The sequence below is a fragment of the Microtus ochrogaster genome, chromosome 6 (assembly GCF_000317375.1).
Source record: "Microtus ochrogaster isolate Prairie Vole_2 chromosome 6, MicOch1.0, whole genome shotgun sequence".
Taxonomy (NCBI): domain Eukaryota; kingdom Metazoa; phylum Chordata; class Mammalia; order Rodentia; family Cricetidae; genus Microtus; species Microtus ochrogaster.
In genome coordinates this window covers 3,134,488-3,153,589 of record NC_022013.1, presented here as the reverse complement: position 1 = coordinate 3,153,589, position 19,102 = coordinate 3,134,488, and the positions used below count along the sequence as shown (strand labels likewise).

Below are 19,102 nucleotides of genomic sequence, written 5' to 3'. Positions count from 1 at the left end.
AGAGAGAGAGAGAGAGAGAGAGAGAGAGAGAGAGAGAGAGAGAGAGAAGAGGTCACCCTCAGCGGTCATTCTCATATCACATTCTATTCTGTTTTTCAAGACAGTCACTGAACCTGAAGCTAGCTGGGCTGCCTAGCTTGCCTCTACCTCTGCCCCTGCCCCTGCCTCTGCTTCTGCCTCTTCCTTAGCACCTGCTTCTGCTCTTGCTTCTGCCTCTGTCCCTGCCCCTGTCCCTGCCTTTGCCACTTCCCCTGCCTCTGCCTCTGCTCCTGTCTCTGCTCCAGCCTTTGCCCCTGCTTCTGCCCCCACCTCTTCCCTTGTTCCAGCCTCTGACTCTGCCCCTGCCTCTGTCCCTGCCCCAATCTCTGCCCCTGCCCCTGCCCCTGCCTCTGCCTCTGTCCCTGCCTCTGCTTCTGCCCCTAGCTGCCAAGACTGTGATCACAGGGTCCTGAAAGTTCTCGAGTGCCCCCCCCCAAACACACACATACCAGTCTCTGGCAGTCACTCACCAGACCCAGGTTTGTGTCCTCACTTCTAACCTCAGAGGTGTTCTACAGAATAAACCCTGTGGCTGGCTTGACAGCACAGACTAGTGGGGGCCATGCTGACTGGAGATGGTACTGACCTGACTTTCGCGACTAGATTGGAATCTGTGTAACTAATTGATCTGTGTAATCTTTAATTCCACGCCGAACAGTCTGATAAGGATTTTCACAGAGGTTCCAAGTGTTTTCAAGTTGGAAAGGAATGAGACATCTGGCCCCTCTTCTCAGGGGGTTCCCTGATTCCTTCAGACTGCCAGCCCTTCCTTACTGGAAACTTCCACAAGGTGGCCTCTTGCATAGTTGTCTTACTTTGATTCCTCATTTGTGCTCAGGGCTATTTTAGTCTTGCAGTCCAGGCTGGCCTCACACTCACCAAGAATGAGCGGAACTGCCTATCCTCCGGCCCTCCTCCCGAGAGCTGTTATTACAGGCTTATACCACCATGCCTGGTTTAGTAGGTGATTTAGTAGGTACTAGGAATGGAATCCAGATCTCTACTCATTCAGGTGAGCACTCCTACTAACAGAGCTACATTCCTGGCTTCACCTTCTGTCCGAGTGCACGTTTACATGCTTACTGAATGTCTACAGCAACCAACCAGCTGGACCAAGAGCCTCCGAGGTGCACGAAGAAGATGCTGGTCCTTTCCCCCACCCCCTGGCTCCACCCCCTACTAGCTGCTGTTACTTTCCCCTGAAGACCTGCTTCTTGAATGCCAAGACACTTGTCCCCCATACACACACACACACACACACACACACACACACACACACACACACACACACCAAGGAGCCAGCCGGCTGAGCCAGCAGGGCCCAGCTCCCACAGAGCTCCAGTCCAGGATGCATTGACATCATGGGAACAAGTCAGGGGCTGTCTTGCTCATAGGATAAGGGTTCTAGAATGTCACTACTGGTCTCTGTTGGGAGAGAAGATTCTTGGCTCTGCCTCAACCAGAGGAACAGCCACAGGGCATGCACCAAAGTGAGGCAAGATAGAAATGTAGGAAAAGTTTAGCGGGGGGGGGGGGGCAAAAAGAAAGAAACCCCTCCCCAGGCATCTAGCTAAGGCCACTCACCAGCAGACAAGCAAGAATCTCCTGGTAACTGACAGCTACTTAAGGTTTCTTTCCCATCTTAGTCACAAGGCTAGAATTTTCTGGGAATCTCACCAGAAAGCCCATTTCAGGGAAAGAGCATGTACTAACCCTCTGTGTCACCTCATAGTTCCTAGCTTCCCCTTATCAAGATATTGTCCCATCCAAGGCATCTCCAGAAGGTTGGAAAAGAGAAGGAAAGTGTGTGTGTGTGTGTGTGTGTGTGTGTGTGTGTGTGTGTGTGTGTGTGAGAGAGAGAGAGAGAGAGAGAGAGAGAGAGAGAGAGAGAGAGAGAGAGTTCTTAGCAACCGTTGAGATGAAACTTGAGAGACACCAGAAGAGTCTAAATGGCCAATTCTATGACAGCTAATCACTTGCTGTGCCCTGAGGACTTCACACCCACACTGGGGTACATCTTACTTCCCGTATTCTCCCCTGAGAGGCACCCTCTCCTCGTGTGGCTGTGTCTACTGTCTTCTGAGCACCTTCTTGGAAGCCTATATTAAAATACCTTTAATAAGCCAACCAAGTCCACTTTACTACATCAGCTACTTCTGAAATTCTTTCCAGCATCAAAGCCATCAATCCCAAGTGGCCGGGACTAAAGTCCCTAAAAGTCTAAGAAAACGCCTCAGGCTACTGAGGGTGGCAGAATGGAGCAGTACATTGTCTTCTCATAACTGAAAAATGGACCCCCAACAATAAGAATAGCCAGGGATCCTTAATCCTGACCCCACTCTGCTTCCAAAGAGAGAAGAAAGGGTTGCAGGTAGCCCCCTAAAGCTAATGAACAACTGGAGCCCAGATTCTGGACTGCACAATGAGGAGATGGTTGTAATTACTATAGCTCCATCTGCCAGAGACACCCCCTTGTAGGAGAAGGGGTCTGCTGCCATTATTCATGGCAGGTCATCCTCTCTAACCATTTCTTGCGGCCACCTCCTTGCCTCCCCAGAACCCTGTCCCCACTTCAGTGGCCACCTCCCTCCCTTCTGCTCCCCACTCAAGACACCCAGAAGGGCCTTCAAAATGCGTTAGTCATGTCTCCCAACTACTTAAATATTTGATAAAATAGCCACACTTCTGTCTTTCTGCCCAGGGAACAGTCATTCCCTGGGATCTGCCCCCACTAACTTCCAGAGCCCCTTTCCAGCTGGTAGGAACCCCTTTTCCTGGAGGAAGCCAATCAGCAGTCATCTGCTTGAGAACGAATACTTTCGCTCCACATACTGACTTTTCTTTGGAGTTTCCTTCCAGTTTGAGCATGATGGACATATCCACTTAGGTAGGAAATCAAGCTCAGAGGGAGCAGAGGAGATAGCTCGGTCCACAAATGGAGACTTGAGTTCTATTCCCTGGAATCGATGTAAAACAAAACAAACCAAAGAGCCAGGCATCGTGGCATGCATGTGTAATCCCAGCTCTGGGGAGGGAGAGAGAGGTGGATTGCAGGGGCTCACTAACCAGCCTGTCTGGTCTACTCACAAGCCAAGGAGGACAGTGACTGAGGAACAATGACCACAACTGTCCTTCGGCCTCTTCGTGTATGTGCAACACAGCGAGACACTCGGTACAGTGGTGGGAAGTCGGAAGTTCAGGGAAGCCTAAGCACAGATCTGAGTATGGGGCAGCTCTGAGGATAAGGGAAAACCACATACACAGGCGCGAGGCCCATCAGTGCAGAGAGATGAGGTCATACTCTAAGGATGGTCGTTGTCAACTTGACACAGTCAAGCATCAAGGGGCGAGAGAGTCTCAATGAGGGATTGTCTAGGTCAGGTTGGCCTATGGGTTTGAAGAATTGTCCCTATTGACTTAATTGCTGTGGGAATAACGCCTGAAGGGGGCAGCACCGGCCCCTGAATTTGGGCACTGGGCTGTAGCTGAGTGGAAAAGCTAGCCAATCACTAACAAGCAAGCACACGTTCATTCTCTCTGCCCTTGACTGTGGATATGTTGAACTCCTTCAAATCCCTTTCCTGATTACCTGAAATGATGGGATGAGCCCTGGGAGTATGAGCCAAATAAACTCTTTCCCCCTAAGTCGGATTGGTTGGGGTGTCTTGTCACAGCCATAGGTGGTCTTTGTGATCATGGACAGGTCTGGGGGTGGCTCTGACCACCGAGTTCATGCTCAGGCTTCAGGCTTCATTGCAGCGGAGGTGGGGGCAGCAGAAGGCATACAGACCCCAGACCTCTGCAAGCCAGCAGAGCCTGGGGACTGATAGGTCTACCTTGGAAATGACAGTGGGAGTGCCTGTGCTGTCCTCATCCTTAGGAGCTTAGCAGGCCGTTCTGACTACTCTGGGGCCCACCCCCACCCCAGGCACCAGGTGGTGAAACACAGATGGGGGAGACACAGAATCCACAGCTTAGAGAGACCAAGGCCCCACCAGGCTCTGTTATCTTCTGCTTGAAGAACCCGGGCCACAGATACATCCTCAGAGAAAAACAATCTCAGCCTACAATCCTTCAGTTTAAATAAATTTGACCGATGTCTTGTTTGCTTTGTGAGGCAAGGTTTCATGTAGCCTGTGCTGGCCTTGAATTTACAATGAAGACAAGGGTAACCTTGAACTTAGGGCCCCCCTACCTCCACGTCTCTAGTGCTGGATGGCAGGTGTGCACCACTCTACCCAGATAATACCCTACTGAGGCTCGAACCCCCAAGGTTTGTGCATGCTAGGCAAGCACTCTATGAACTGGTTATATCCCTAGCTCTATTTCTTTCCTTAAGAAAATAAAAGGCCAGGTCTAGTGGGACACATCTGTAATCCCCATACATGGGAGGGAGGCTAAATAGGAGAAAGGAAAGTCCAAGGCCAGCCTGAGCTCCATACAAGACCCTATCTCAGGAAACCAAAAGAAACCCAGTCATGCCGGGCAGTGGTGGCGCACGCCTTTAATCCCAGCACTCGGGAGGCAGAGGCAGGCGGATCTCTGTGAGTTCGAGAACAGCCTGGTCTACAAGAGCTAGTTCCAGGACAGGCTCCAAAGCTACAGAGAAACCCTGTCTTGAAAAACCAAAAAAAGAAACCCAGTCATTTCTGCTCTGTTTTATATGATGAAACTTAGGGTGGTAGACGCCTGCTTTGGCGTGAGAGCTCCAAGAGTCACAAAGTAAGAAGTTTGGGGAATAGCGCTGGTGGTAAATGGATCCCCGAGTTGTCGAGTTCACTTGCAAGACCAGCATCTACCAGCATCCAGATGCACCTGCCCTGGCTCAGAGCTCAGCCCTCAGACAAGAAACGCCTGCACGACTCACCATCTGTGATGAGAGCTCTGCTTGTCAAGACCTTCCCCAGCATAAACTTCAGCACAGCCAGGACGCTGCAGAGGATGCCACTTAAAATGGAGACACTGAACAGGAAGTCATCCTAGAAGAGAGCATTCCAGATTTTGACAAGTCATCTCTCGCTAGCGCAATCATCTTCCCCACCAGCATTGTGTAAAGTATAAGGGATGGGTCAGACACGCTGCCGCCAGGTGGCAGTATACCGCAGGTGGTCACCTGTGCGCCTGGAGTTGAGAAAGGATTATTAAAAATGGCCAGACTAATATTTACAAAGCCATTATGTATTCCCCCTGCCTGCAGTTCTGCTAAAACACACAGCAATCATTGATTGTTACAGGATTGGTTATAATGCCAAGAATGATGTCCAAGTAGTATTCTCTAGAGAATTCACAAAGCAGGCAACTGAGAATTTGGGGACCACGTCACTGCCCAAGAACCCTTCCTCATGGAACTAACTGGTTTAGCCACAGGATCCTTTCTCTTTAGAGATACTTAAAACCCATGTGGTTTTTTTTCATTCACACAATTGAGATTTCAAAGATAATCTTCAAGGTGGGAAAAAATGGTGCCTAAAAATAGTCCACTGTTGACGTGATTTTCACACTTCCTGTAGGTGCAGCATTAACGTTTGCAAGCAAACGGGTGAGTCACATGTTCAAGGCTGGTGTCTTCATTGCTATCTCCTGACATCAGGCCCCTAGAGATCCCCTTTGAGCTCCCACGCGTTGCTCCCCTGAGACACAGCCTCCAGGTTCTCCAGGATTAAAATGCAACTGCCAGCAGAAATTCAACACGGGAGCAGATATTTAGAGAGAAATAGGATCATCCTTTAGCAGTTTATTAATAAAATTGCTATCCTAGTGACAGACGCAGGGACAAAGGAGACAGCTTGCCTTGCCAGGATTGAAACTAAACTAAATCATTTTTTAAAAAATTACCTCTCTGGACTTGGGGTTTCTGTACAACGTGAAAGCATCTCTGCCCCCACCCCGCAAATGCCCACCATTGACAGCAGCAGCTCCGACTGTATGTGCTCACAAATTCTTATCTACTCTTCCTCCTAGGAAGACCAACTACCCCAGGATCACCAGCTCTCCTCGAACCTGGGCTGGACTTAGCCTCAAGACTAGCAGTTCCAACAAAGGGAAGGGAAATGGAGGCAGCTGAAATGGATCAGTGGGTGAAGATGCTTGCTGCCAGGCCTGCTGGCATGAGCTCAATCCCTGGGGCCCATGTGGTAAAAGGAGAGAACCGACTGCCAAGGTTGGTCATGGTCCTCCAGCCATGCTGTGGCAAGCATACACGCACACTCAAGTGCATGCACGCGCGCGCACACACTCTAAGTTTAAAATGTAATAAAAAATGAAAGAAATGGGAGGATGGTAGCACTAGAGGGCTTTAACCCACCAGACTCCACCCGCACGAGTAATTGAGGCTGACATGAGTTGTGATACCACACATCCTATGAGGAGATGGGACTGTGCCTCTGTCGTGACTCACCCCAAATCCACGGCCTCCGATTAATACGAAGACTATCAAGCAATCCTAAACTAAATTATCACTTAGAAAACACCTGACCTTCATTCCCCACATATCAAAGGTACATCTGGAACCTGTCACCGACTGAACACTGGAGGTTTGGTAATTAAATCTAGCGTGGCATTTGAGGGTAGGTTCAGGGACTAAAAGCATCAGTGGAAAAACTGGGACATTAAAACTGCATCCATGACTTTATCTGTAGCGTATGAGCCCATCATGGGGAGGACACACTGGGGTTGTGAGATGATAATACGGGGACACTGGTGGGGGACATGAACCCTCTGCACATAGATTCTTCATGGCTCTGAAGTGTCCACAGGTGGGGGGTGTCTCGTTGGTGAAGTGTTATCCCCTCAAGTGGATAGTCTGAGTTTGATCTCCAGATCCAACAAAAAACAAGCCAGGTACAATGCAATCCCAGACCTGGGGAGGCAGAGATGACTGGATCCCTGGGGCTCACTGGACAGAAGGATCGATCTAATCAACAGGCCCAGACCAATACACACACACACACACACCCCACGTACACTTGCACACATATGAATGCAGACACATACAAACCTACATCTACAAACACGAAACACTGAGCTAAAACATTTTCAGATTTATAATTACCTTCAAATAATCCATCTCACGGAACTGTGACCTCTAATACTTGTCCACATGAGGACACAGAAAAGTCAGCCATCTTTGAACCAGGAAGCAAGTCATCACAAGATGCCAAAGCATCGGTACCATGATCCTTGGATTTCCAATCCCAGAAGCGTGAGTAGTAAATCTCCATTGTTGGTAAGCAACCTAGGATGCTTGGTCACGGGCTGAGACTCCCTAGTCAGGACCCACACAGCACTCTCAGGAACTGTGGTCACCTGCACAGGAGTGGCTCCATCAACGGTCTGCCTCAGAAAGAGGAGTCTAGTCATGAGATTCCCTCATGAAGGGCAAAAAAAAATCTAAATAATTCCTCACAGGTGTGCCTAGAAGCTTGTCTCCAATGTGAGTGTAGATCAGTGCTTCTCAGCCTGTGGGGCATGACTGCTTTGGGGCTGAATGACCCTTTCACAGGGGTCACCTAAGACCATCGGAAAACAGATATTTGCATTATGATTCATAACAATAGAAAAATTATAATTATGAAGTAGCAAGGAAATTTTATGGCTGGGGGTCACCACAGCATGAGGAACTGTGTTAAGTGGCTATAGCATTAGGAAAGTTGAGGACCACTGTTGTAGATACTGCCATGGTGACAATCAGTATTACCACCACATACAGGAGTAGTGGCCCTCTTATAAAGAGACCTCAGAAAACTCCCTTGAGTGGGGACAAGGCAAGAAGACAAGGCTGGCATCTTGCCTTCCCTACCTCCAGGACTGTATGAAGCAAGCATTGCTTGCAGACGGAACCCTATTCCATGGCAGTAGCCCAAATGGTCTGAGATAGTGTCTGTGCCCCTCATCTGTTTGCTCTTTTGGTTTTGGTTTGGTTTGGTTTTGCTCTATGCATATGTACGCCTGTGCCTAGTGTCTGCAGAGGCCTGAGAAGGCATTGGATCCCCTGGAACTGGAGTTATAGGTAGCTGTAAGTCACTACACAGGTGCAAGGGGACTGAACCCACGTCCTCTGGGGGCCATCCATGCTATCAGCCACCAAACCGTTTCCCTAGCCTCTGTGTGTACTCAATTTATTGTCAATTTGATACAACCTAGAGCCACAAGAGGGAACCTCAACTGAGAAACTGCCCGTGTGTGTGTGTGTGTGTGTGTGTGTGTGTGTGTGTGTGTGTGTGTGTGTGTGTGTTCATGGGTAGGGAGACAGGGAAGAGAAAGAGATGGAGTTGGAGGGGGAGAGAAAGAAGCAAGATAACCAAGAGAGCCTTCTTCTCCTTTTTTTTGTTTTTGTTTTTTTGTTTGTTTGTTTGTTTGTTTTTCGAGACAGGGTTTCTCTGTGGTTTTGGAGCCTGTCCTGGAACTAGCTCTGTAGACCAGGCTGGTCTCGAACTCACAGAGATCCGCCTGCCTCTGCCTCCCGAGTGCTGGGATTAAAGGCGTGCGCCACCACCACCGGGCGAGAGCCTTCTTCTATGTATGATTCCTGCTTGAGTTCTTCTCTTGACTTCCCTCAGTGGTGGACTGTGATGTGACCCAGAATGACAAGCCAAGAGACCCTTTCTCCCCTAAATTACTTTTGGTCATAGTGTTTTATCAGAGCATCAGAAACCAAACTAGGGCAGTGCCTGACCCATGATGAAGGACATCTTATAAGAAGCCACCTCATCTGCCCTCAAATGCCTCTTGTCTTTCAGATTGCATGTGACAGTGGCTGTTGATCAGTCCACGTGAGTGGCATGTCTTTGCGAAGAGCGAATAATGGACAGACTCTAATTTTCCAATTTCGTTGGTCCCAAACTGTGAAAAACAACACCTTAGCTTGGCAGGACCAACAGCTGGTAGAGGAATCCAAGAACTAGGAAGATTCTAGATGCTGAAAGCATGTTTCGGCTAGGTGGTAGCTCAGTCTGTGGTGTGTTCCCCTTGCAAGCAGGAGGACCTGGTTTCCACCCTCAGAATCCGCATGAAAAAGCTGGCATTGTGGCATGGCCTCACAATCGCAGTACCAAGGAAGTGAATAGAGACAGGTGGGTCCCTAGGACTCATGGGCCAAACAACCTAGCCTAATGGGTGAGTTACAGGTTCAGTGAGAAACTCTGCCTGAAAAAACAAGGTAGACAGTTGTTCCATCTTCTACTTGTATACACACAAAGGCACACACCACAGACATATACCTGCACACACACAAACATGCACACAGACACATGCATACAAAGCTTTGAATCCTACACTCCAATCTAGGTCAAGATTAACCCCATCTCACCTAGCAGAATGAATCAGGGAAACAATCTGGGTTCCACATGTGACCACACCAGAGGAGAAAGCCTCCCTCCTGCGGTGAAGAGGGATCCATGACCTCACACAGCAGCAGAGTTGGACCCAGCCCTAGGGAGAAGCCACTTCACGCTGCACTAAGGAAACAGGCTTGGAGAGCAGGGGTGGGGTGGGGGTGACCTCAACCCATTGGCAAAGACCTGTACCCCAAGTTCACATCTGCTGGCTCTCCTTCACAGTCTAACAAAAGCCACCCACCCCTTTGATTTTTTGGCCCAGACTAGAAGGTGGAGAAAATTACAGCTCTTTTTTTAAGACTCAAAGGCAATTAGAGAGGAGCTGATAAAACCTGAGCTAGGTGAGGATTCTAGTGCTGACGTGTGACATCTGTCATTGTGTGCTTGCTAGGTTAAGGACCTTGCCAGTCAGACCAGGTTCTCCAGTGAGTTTTTCTCCTGGGAGATGCCAGGCCCCAGCGTTGCCTCAGCTAACAGCATGTGGGCTGATAAATCAAAGTCCCCATGAGATAGAATTCTCTATTTCCACAACAGATCAGAGGATCCCAGGCCAGCCAAAGCTACCTGATGGAGCTGACCCCTCGGCCTTCACCTGCTATTTTAATTCTGCCGGAGTCATGCTGACCTCCTTCTGGTTCCTCAGTATGGATACTGTGGGTTCCTATCCCATCTTTGTATAGGTTCCTCTGCCTGCCTGGAAGCTCGGTGTGTCTTCATGCCCTTCCATCGTCACCCTTCTCTCTGAAAACAACACCTCCTCAATCAGGTGGTCCTGATTGCAATCCTTCTCATCTTCAGATGGTTTTGCTGTCAAGTGGGAATGTCCCCCATAGGGTCATGCATTTGAGCATATTGGTCCCTGGCTGGTGGTGCTGTTTGGGACATTGTTGGAATCTTTGACACCAGTCATTGCTGGAGGACATGGGTCACCAGGGGATGGCCTTCAGGTTTTTTGGCATGGTTCTACTTTTCTGTCTTCACTCTGCTTCCTGACTGCAGCTACACTGTGACCAGTCACCTTACACTCCTGCCACCACGCCTTCACTACTGTGGTGGTCTGCGTTCCTCTTGAACTGTGAGCCAGAAAAAGCCCTTCCTTCCTTAAGCTGCTTCTTACAACATGTGTTGTCACAACAAGAAAAGTAAACAATATAGGGTCTCAGGGTGTAGCCAGGCTGATCTGGAAATTACACTAGTATAGCTCAGGTTGACCAAGAACTCACTATGTAGCCCAGGCTAGCTTGGAACTCACAGGGATCACCCTGTTTTGGTCTCTTTCAAGTAAAGGCACTTGGTGTCAAGTCTGACCCTCTCCAAATTCAATTCCAGACCCATAAGAGAAAAGGACTCCCTCAAGACATTCCTGAACTCCATGTTCTCTCTGTGGCACACATACCCCACCCTGCACTAAATCAATCAAAATATAATAAAACACTTTAATATAAAGATTTTGGAGATTGAATCTGATTGTGTAAGTGGTAAAATACAAATAAACCTCACCAAAACACCCAGAGAGTTCCCTCATGTCCCCAACTCAGTCCCCTATAATTGCTTCATGAGTGCAAGCCTATATATTAATTTCTCCTGATCTTGGATTTTATACAGTTGGCCACACAGTAAGCAAGTTTCAGTCTGAATTATTTTTTCTTTTTCTTTTTGATTTTTCAAGACAGGGTTTCTTTGTGTAACCCTGGCTATCCTGGAACTTGCCCTGTAGACCAGGCTGGCCTCGAACTCACAGACCTCCACCTGCCTCTGCCTCCTGAGTGCTGGGGCTAAAGGTGTGCGCCACCACTGCCTGGCTCTGAATTCTTTTACCAGTGTGGTTTTGAGATTCCTGCACGAGGTTGCAGGTTTCAGTGTCCTGTCTTGTGTGGCCCTGATACTCAATCTACTGGTCTCAGCTTTTGCCATAAAATGTTTTTTTTTTCATTTTTGTTTTGTTTTAGTAATTCCACCCAGGCTCCTCATGCATAAAGCAGTTTTCCATATGTTCCCAGTGGAAAAATTGTTACTACAAGGAGCTAACAAATAGGAGGACAGCTCATAGGGTCTGTAGGTTCTCTAGAGGAAGAGAAATGATAATACATACACACACATACATATATACATATACATTACATACATATATGTATATACACACATATATAAATTAAATTGGCAGTGGCCGTATGCACCTGATATTCACATGTAAGACTGAGAATCCAGCAGCTGCTCAGTCCATGCCCCAGCAGTCCCGATCTGGTGCTGAAGGCCTGGAGGACTCCTAAAATCAGCCTGTCTTTGGTCTACTTTGGGAAGCTGAAGAAGCTGGGTTCTGATAGTGGGGAAGGACAGGGGCAGCAGTGACAATGGGACAAAGGCACCTAACAGCAACAAGTGAAGGCAAGGAGGTGACCACCCATTCCGAGAGAGGGTCTTCCATCTCTATTAACAGTGCTGCCCAAAGATCAATTCCAGATACAATTAATCTGACAACCAAGATTAACCCTCATGGGATCTAATGCTGTTCCCTTATTTAGGAGACCAGAAGCAAATGCCAGAGAGAAATGAGCAGAGGTGGAGGCTTGACTGTACTGCCTCCTGCAGGAGCAACAACAGGCTCTTAGTCGGTCTAATGACCTTGGCCGTCAGGAGATCTCCACGCAACTCCACCTCTTCCAACCTGACGTACAACAGGGAACTTACCCTCTCTCATCATGCCACGCCCATCAGCACAGAGTAAGGACATCTGATCGCATCTTCTCCATGATTCTCATCGTCTTCACGTGTTTCCATACATAGTCAAGGACGGCCAACATTCAACACTATTTGCCACCTGAGTTTTGTGTTGGGCCACATTCGCAGCTATCCTAGGACACAGGTGTCCCATGGTCTGCAGAACCCGACACCTGCCTGCCGCAGTTTCTAACACGGATGTGACCGAGTTTCTCTGCCCTCCTAGGCACCACTCCCATCTTCCCGAGACAGCTGCATCTCAGAGCATTTGTATTCATGCCATTGCTCACAGGAAATTCTTGTGTCAAAATGAAATTTCTTCAATAGCGTGTGCCAGTTGTCACCTCCTGTGTGTGGTTTATTCTTTATGGGCGGTGACAGTAACAGTTGCAAGTCCAGGACACGATGCATTGTCCCTGATAATGTCAGACAGAGGCCGGATCTGCAAAGCCAATCCAGCCTTCCCCTGGTGACCCCCACTTTCCTGTTTATAGGCAATGAGGAGGTAAGAAAGGACTCTGGAGGCTCGCCTGCTTATGCCTGCAAAAAGGCGCCCTTTGCCTTCCTAATGAGGACAGATTTCAAACCATTCTGACACTGCATGTTGTCAGAGCGCCACCAGGGCAATGCTAGTGCCTGCTGAATAATGCATGAGAATCGATTTACGGGCCCCAGGTGAAATTAACACAGTCGCTCTCATCTTCAGAACTTTTCGTCACCACCCTCCCCCGCCCCCTCAGAGGTGGGGAAATAGCACCAAGCACAAGCCTCACTCCCGGCTGGTGATTAAATCATATTGACAAATTACCCCGTGTTCTCGTTGGAAGGCTTGGGAATTTGTAAGGTAGCATCAGGCCATTCGGAAGTCAGGATGTCGAACACTGACGCTTGGATGGGTGGTGTGATAAACAGGGAGCATTGGGGATCTTTATGGGCTTGAAACAGACTGGGCCACCCCAGCCCCGACAGACTGACAGGTGAGGGTCTGCCAGGTAGTGAGCAGAGTAGGTGGCAGCTTCCTGGGGTCCACGGAGCTGAGACGGATGTGAGGGTCATAGGAACCATGGAAGGAAGCCACAGCCTTGCCAGCAAAAGCGCTGTGATTGTCCAGGGGTCCAGTGGGACCTTCTGAGAGGCTGGCTGACACCCCCTGGTATGTCCTGGCTTCTGCTCAATGAGGCATCAGACACACTTCTGCTTTCTCATATGAGAATGTGAATCTCTGAAACCGAGTATTCCAATATCTAGGTGTTGCCATGGTTGCAGAGATGAGCCACCTGGCTGGGCCCATGCTTTCCTTCCCTGGTGACTACCTGGCTACACCCTCCTCGCCGGATGATCATGACATTTAAACGAAGAGGCTCCTCGGGGTTCCTAAAAACATTACATCACATAACCGGTGACAGTTAATCTTGATGGTCGGCCTGCTGGGCTCTGGAATCACCTGGGAGACACACCTCTGAACATGTTTGTGAGGAAGTTTCTAGAGTGAGCTAACAAAGAAAACCAATTATAATGACACACGATTAATATTTTTAAGAATACTCTAATAATAAAAACTAAAATAAAATATAAAAGTGATGTGGAGATGTCTAAAAATTATAAATGTTTTCTCTAGGGAAGAGGTTAATTGTTTTTTTTAAAAAATAATGGACCTTGTAAAACAACTTAGGGTGTATGTGTGTCTAAGTTGGAGAAAAACAAGTAATAAGTCCATCCTGGTGGCCCACACCCATAATCTCAGACTTTGAAAGGTTGAGGCAGAAGAATTATATATTCCAGTCCACCCTGGGCTATCATAGTGAGGCACTCCCCAGCTGTCATCTTAGACATTTAAGGAGAATATTTCAGGATAGTAATTGCGGCTGTCTCAGAAAGTCAGCCTACGGCAGACAACTACTGAGAGGCATCAGCTGAGGTGGTTCTGGTGAGTCTGCAGTTAGAAGCCCGCAAGGCCAAGCAGCGGGGTGGTCAGAACAGACGCTAATGCCCATAGCCGGAATGACCCCCTCTTTCCTCAGGGAGACCTGGGCTCAGTCTTTAGGGTCTTCAACCAACTGCAGTGGGTTCACTGGGTGATTGACACTCAATCTGTACATATTCTGTGCCACAGCCAGCAGACTTCATGACAAGTCAAGGCCACCACACGTTCATCCTCGCAGCCTGCAAATGAGCCGGTCCCCCAAGAGTTACGGTCAAGAATCTCAGAAACTAAAACCACCACATACCTAGGAGACCCAGAAGAGGAAAAGTGGAAAGCAGAAAATGGGCCTCTATGCAAACTACCTCGGCCAGCTCCTCCCACAGGCGAGCATTTCACGGCTCTTGTCATTTGAGGACAAAACAGAAAAAAATATTAAATGCTCCTAGCTGGAGCTGGCTGGCTAACTCAGCAGCTAAGAGTGCTTCTTGCTTGAGGCCCTGAGCTCAGTTCTGAGCCCACACACTGAATGGCTCCCAACCACCTGAACTCCAGCTCCAGGGGATCCAACACCCTCTTCTGGATTGTGCTCACGCGGTACACGTTCACTCAGACACACCCAAGTACTCATGAGTAACAACTGAATAAATACTAACAGCTGAGATTCCAAAGGAAAAACGAATGTGCAGACAGACAGCTTGCCTAGCTACCCCCAAACCTACTCATATTCACCACGGATCAGTCAAAGCCTTGAATGTGGGGAGCAGTCTGAGACACACTCTTCTTTGCCAGTCTATTGTGCTTCTCTACAGACACTGAAGAGTCCGCCAAGGGCTCCCTGGCAACCTTCCTGATTCCCTGAAAGGCAAGATCCCATTGGTTGTTGACTTCCTAACCACAGTCCTGGCCTAACCTAGACCAGCCTTGGACATACCTGATTTTGTTCAGTCAACAAGCACTCAGCTGTTCCTTGGGAGGCAGCAAGTCCAAGTTCCCAAAGGCCTCTCTCTCGGTGTAAACTCCAAGATATGGGAAATAACCACCACAAATAACAACCAAAAAAGTTCCAGAGTTCTACTGCAGTGTGCTAACAGTTACTTCACACATCAGCATGAGGACAGGCTGTTTTGGGAACATGGGTATCAGCTGAAACCTGGTTGGAGATGTAGCTCGGTTAATGAAGTGTTTGCCTGCCAAACAGAGTCCTGAATTCAGTGCCCAGAAGAGCATCAGCCATGCATGGTGGCACACGCCTGTAATCTTGGCACTAGGGAAGTAGGGGAAGGAGGTTATCCTTATCTACCTAAGGAGTTCAAGGCCAGCCTGGGCTACCTGAAAGTCATTAAAATACACCTAGACTGGGGCTAGTAGTGTTTGAGAATTGCTAATGAAGACAGAGTTGGTAAAGACAGACAGCTGGTGGGCAGAACTCAGGACACAGCTGTCGTCACTGAGGAAGACTGTGGAGGCCTGCAGCTCCCAGCAGCGGTTTCCTCTAACGACCCTACACACACACACACACACACACACACACACACACACACACACACACCACAGGGGGGAGGTCTAGCTCCCACAGCCACTCCAGTTTCCTTTTTGTCTCTCCTTGGAAAATTCTTTAGGGGAAAGAGCCTGTCTTCAACCATCTTGGTCTGAGATGGTCAAAGGTCAAAGAGCTCATTTTGGGGGGAGAGAGGGAAGCAGGGAGGGATACTGGCTCTCCGGCAACCCAGTGTCCCCAAACCTATATCCCAGAAAAATATCCAATGTTCCCCCAACAACATGGTTACATGATGTGTGGTTTTGTGAGCAAATACTCATATTTTGGCCACAGGCAGAATATTCTAAACAGCACTTCTCACGTGACAGACATGAGGACCGAGCACAAGAAGTTCACAGTACGGGCTCTCGTTTCTACAAGAACTCCCTTTCCACTGCTTTGCTGTGCTAGGACTTACTGTGTGCACCGAATAAACAGGCATTCTAGTGTGAGCTTAAGAAATAAAACAAGCGTTCAGTATGAGCCTCACCACTGGCTAAACAACAGTCCCAAATGCAGAAAGGTCCCGCGGCCGAGGGCTCATCCGACGTGTAGGGAAGCGAAGGGGGGATTTATACTATTTATACTACGGCACCAAACGGCTTTTGAAATTATGTTTGTTCCTTTCTCCAAATGAAAACCTCATAGAGAAACAAGCATGAACTAAGTAAGTTAATTAGTCAGTTAGAAAAACAAGTTCCAAGAGGTTAGAAAAAATCTGCCCAAGGGAAGATTCGTTGGAATAGTGAAGTGCTGTTCTGCTCTGTTTTCTTTGTTTTCTCTTGTTTTTGTTCTCTAAGACTTGTTTCATTTATTTATGTGTATCTGTGAATGTCTCCGTAGGAACAGAGGGAGAGGGAGAGGGAGAGAGAGAGAGAGAGAGAGAGAGAGAGAGAGAGAGAGAGAGAGAGAGATATGGGGGAGCTGCAGGGATGGACCCCAGGACCTGACACACACTAGGCAAGAACTCAAACCACATCATCAGCACTCTTAAATACACAGATCTGCCTTGGATAGGAGGGGGCAGGGCACTGGCACCAGGAAAGAAATGAACCTATCTTTCCTTTTTTGTTACTGCAGTCCCACAAGATGGGTCTTCACGATGCTAATCAAGATAAAAATCTCCAAAGCCACTGGGGCGGGGTAGGGGTTGTTTCCAGTCATTAAAAACAGGGAAAGGATCCTAGACTTGGAACTAACTGAGTCTTATGTGGGGCTAGGGTCTCCGAACTGCGTCTCTCACACAGCCATCTTTAGAAACTCTCTGTGGAGCCTGGCTTTGCAACCCTCAGTCCTCAGGGAGAGCCTTCGATCAGTTGTCAGGAAACGTGGGTCCACTCACTGCCTCTGAGACTGTGTATCATTCACATCACCATTCAGAGTCTGTGGCTCTCTCCCTTGAGCCAGAATGTGTCTTTGTTGTAAGATGGTGGCCAGTCCAACACCTCCACCCACTACGGAAATGTCCCAAAGGTCTGAGGCGACAAGCTAAAGAACACTGTTTCAGAGGAAGAAAACACAACAATACCTATTATGACAGGATGAAGCAACATGGCGGGTTGCTCACAGATACAACAAACTCATTAAAAACAAAGGTTCCCCGAGCCAGGAAAAAGACCCATTGGAGACTCCTGAGTCTCCCAGGAAACCAGAGCTGACAGGAGAGCAGGAGAACGACCTGCTCACACCTCAGAAGCTGATGCAGATGAACTCAGGAGCCCAAGCCGCCAGGGTCCTTCATGGGATGTGCCATGAGGTCACGCGTGTCTCCCACACAGCTCCTCTGCGGACTGCTGCTATATTTAGCTCCCTGTTTAGCTTTCCTGTCTAATCAAACACATTGTCTTCCACACCATCTGTTTATAGCACAGGTAAACAGTATCGTCAGCAGAGTGTCTGGGTCACCACTGGGAGAGCAAACCTTGTCTTCATGGCGACTCCTCTGTCCTAGGTAGATCTCAGTGGGCTCCTAGCTGGCCTCACAATGGGAGGCCACTTGTGGCTAAGCACAGCCCCTGTGTTTCAAGTACACGTTTCGATCAACATTGACAAATTCTGTGACTGTGTATTCTTTTATGTGTGTGCGTGCAAGCATGTAGAGGTCAAAGGTCAACTTCAGGTGTCATTTCTCAGGACCCAGCTACCTTTAAAAAATGATAATTAATTTGTGTGTGTTTTTGTGTGTATTTTGTGTGTTGTATGTGTATATGTCTGTGTTTGTGTGTGTGTACGCCACAGTTCACATATGGAAGTCAGAGGACAACTTTGCGGAGTCAGTTTTTTTCTTTCTAAGTTTGTGCAGACTCCAGGGATCAGACTAAGGCTGTCGAGCTTGCATGGTAAGTGCCTTTACCTCACGGAGATTTTACACTAACGGAATAAAGAAAGTCATAAGTCAAGGGGTTTTTTAATATATGGCCTGGAATATCAGGTAGGTGGGTTCGGAAAATTGGGGACGTCTCTGTAAGGATCGTCTCAGACGCTGTGTATGACAATCTGGCTTTGGGTTGGAATAAATGGTCAAGTTACCATGATCTTCCAGCTTTCGCAGTCATGGGTGTTGGTAGGTCAGTCACAGAGGCAGGCAAAGACAGTTGTTAATGAGAGGTTAAAAACAGCCACACACGATCTGGCTTCAGACTGGCAGCATTCCAACTCAGCCCAATCACGAAATCAGTCAATCAGCCTTGAAGAGTCTTTGCTGGGGTGGGAAGCATTTTCTTCTCTTCTGGGACTTCAGTTTACAGTTGGAATCTCCGATCTCACATCTTTAACATCGTTGCTATGAGCCTCAGAGACCTCACTGGAGACCTGTGGGACCTGTAGAAATACCCTCCCCAAATGAGACCCTCGTTGCAGAGGCCAATGAGACACTTATGGACAGCAAGACCAGGAAAACGCTCCTTTAGCCCCGTGTCCCTGCTGTTCCTTCAGACACAGCTGTTCTCTCACTTCCTTCTGTCAGATGCTTTTGTCTCTATCAGCAGCTCTCAACTGGGGGCGGGGGCGGATTGCAACCCCTTTGGGGGTCCAATGACCCTTTCACAGGGATCATCTAAGACCATCAGAAAACACAGATATTTACATTACCAGTAGCAAAACTACACTTATAAAGTAGCAAGGAAACTAACTTTATGGTTGCGGGTCACGGCAACATGAGGAACTGTACGAAAGGACCCCAGCATTAGGGGGGTTGAGAACCACTGCTCTAAAGCCATGCTCAAGAGATCCCACCAACAGGGGCAGACCAAGCAGGGGTAAAGGTGGGGATGTTTCTACCGTGCAAGTGACCAGGGAAGCAGATGAAGGTCAACACAGAGCGGATGGCAAGCAGGAAGTGACCGGACAAGGATGAGTTTACAGTTTTTAAAACTACATTGAGTTATTTTTTGTGGGAGGAGTCACACAGTGCCAAGGGTCATGTGAGCAGCAGGAAAAGGAGGAGGAGAAGGAACAGAGTGAGGAAGAGAGAAGTGAGGCAAAAGAAGGTGAGGGGGGAAGGGAGGGAGGGAGGGAGAGAGAAGGGGGGAGAGAGAGAGGGGGAGGGAG

The 19,102-nt window shown here is 48.5% G+C and overlaps 1 protein-coding gene across 1 annotated transcript in view; it reads right to left on the bottom strand.

Annotated features, from left to right (window-relative positions):
- Positions 1-19,102, bottom strand: part of Tmem163 (transmembrane protein 163) — a 184,207-nt gene that overhangs the window by 5,815 nt on the left and 159,290 nt on the right. Inside the window, exon 6 of the mRNA XM_026779865.1 lies at positions 4,907-5,018. Within this exon, the coding sequence (XP_026635666.1) occupies positions 4,907-5,018 (112 nt within the window). The remainder of the gene's footprint in view (positions 1-4,906; positions 5,019-19,102) is intronic.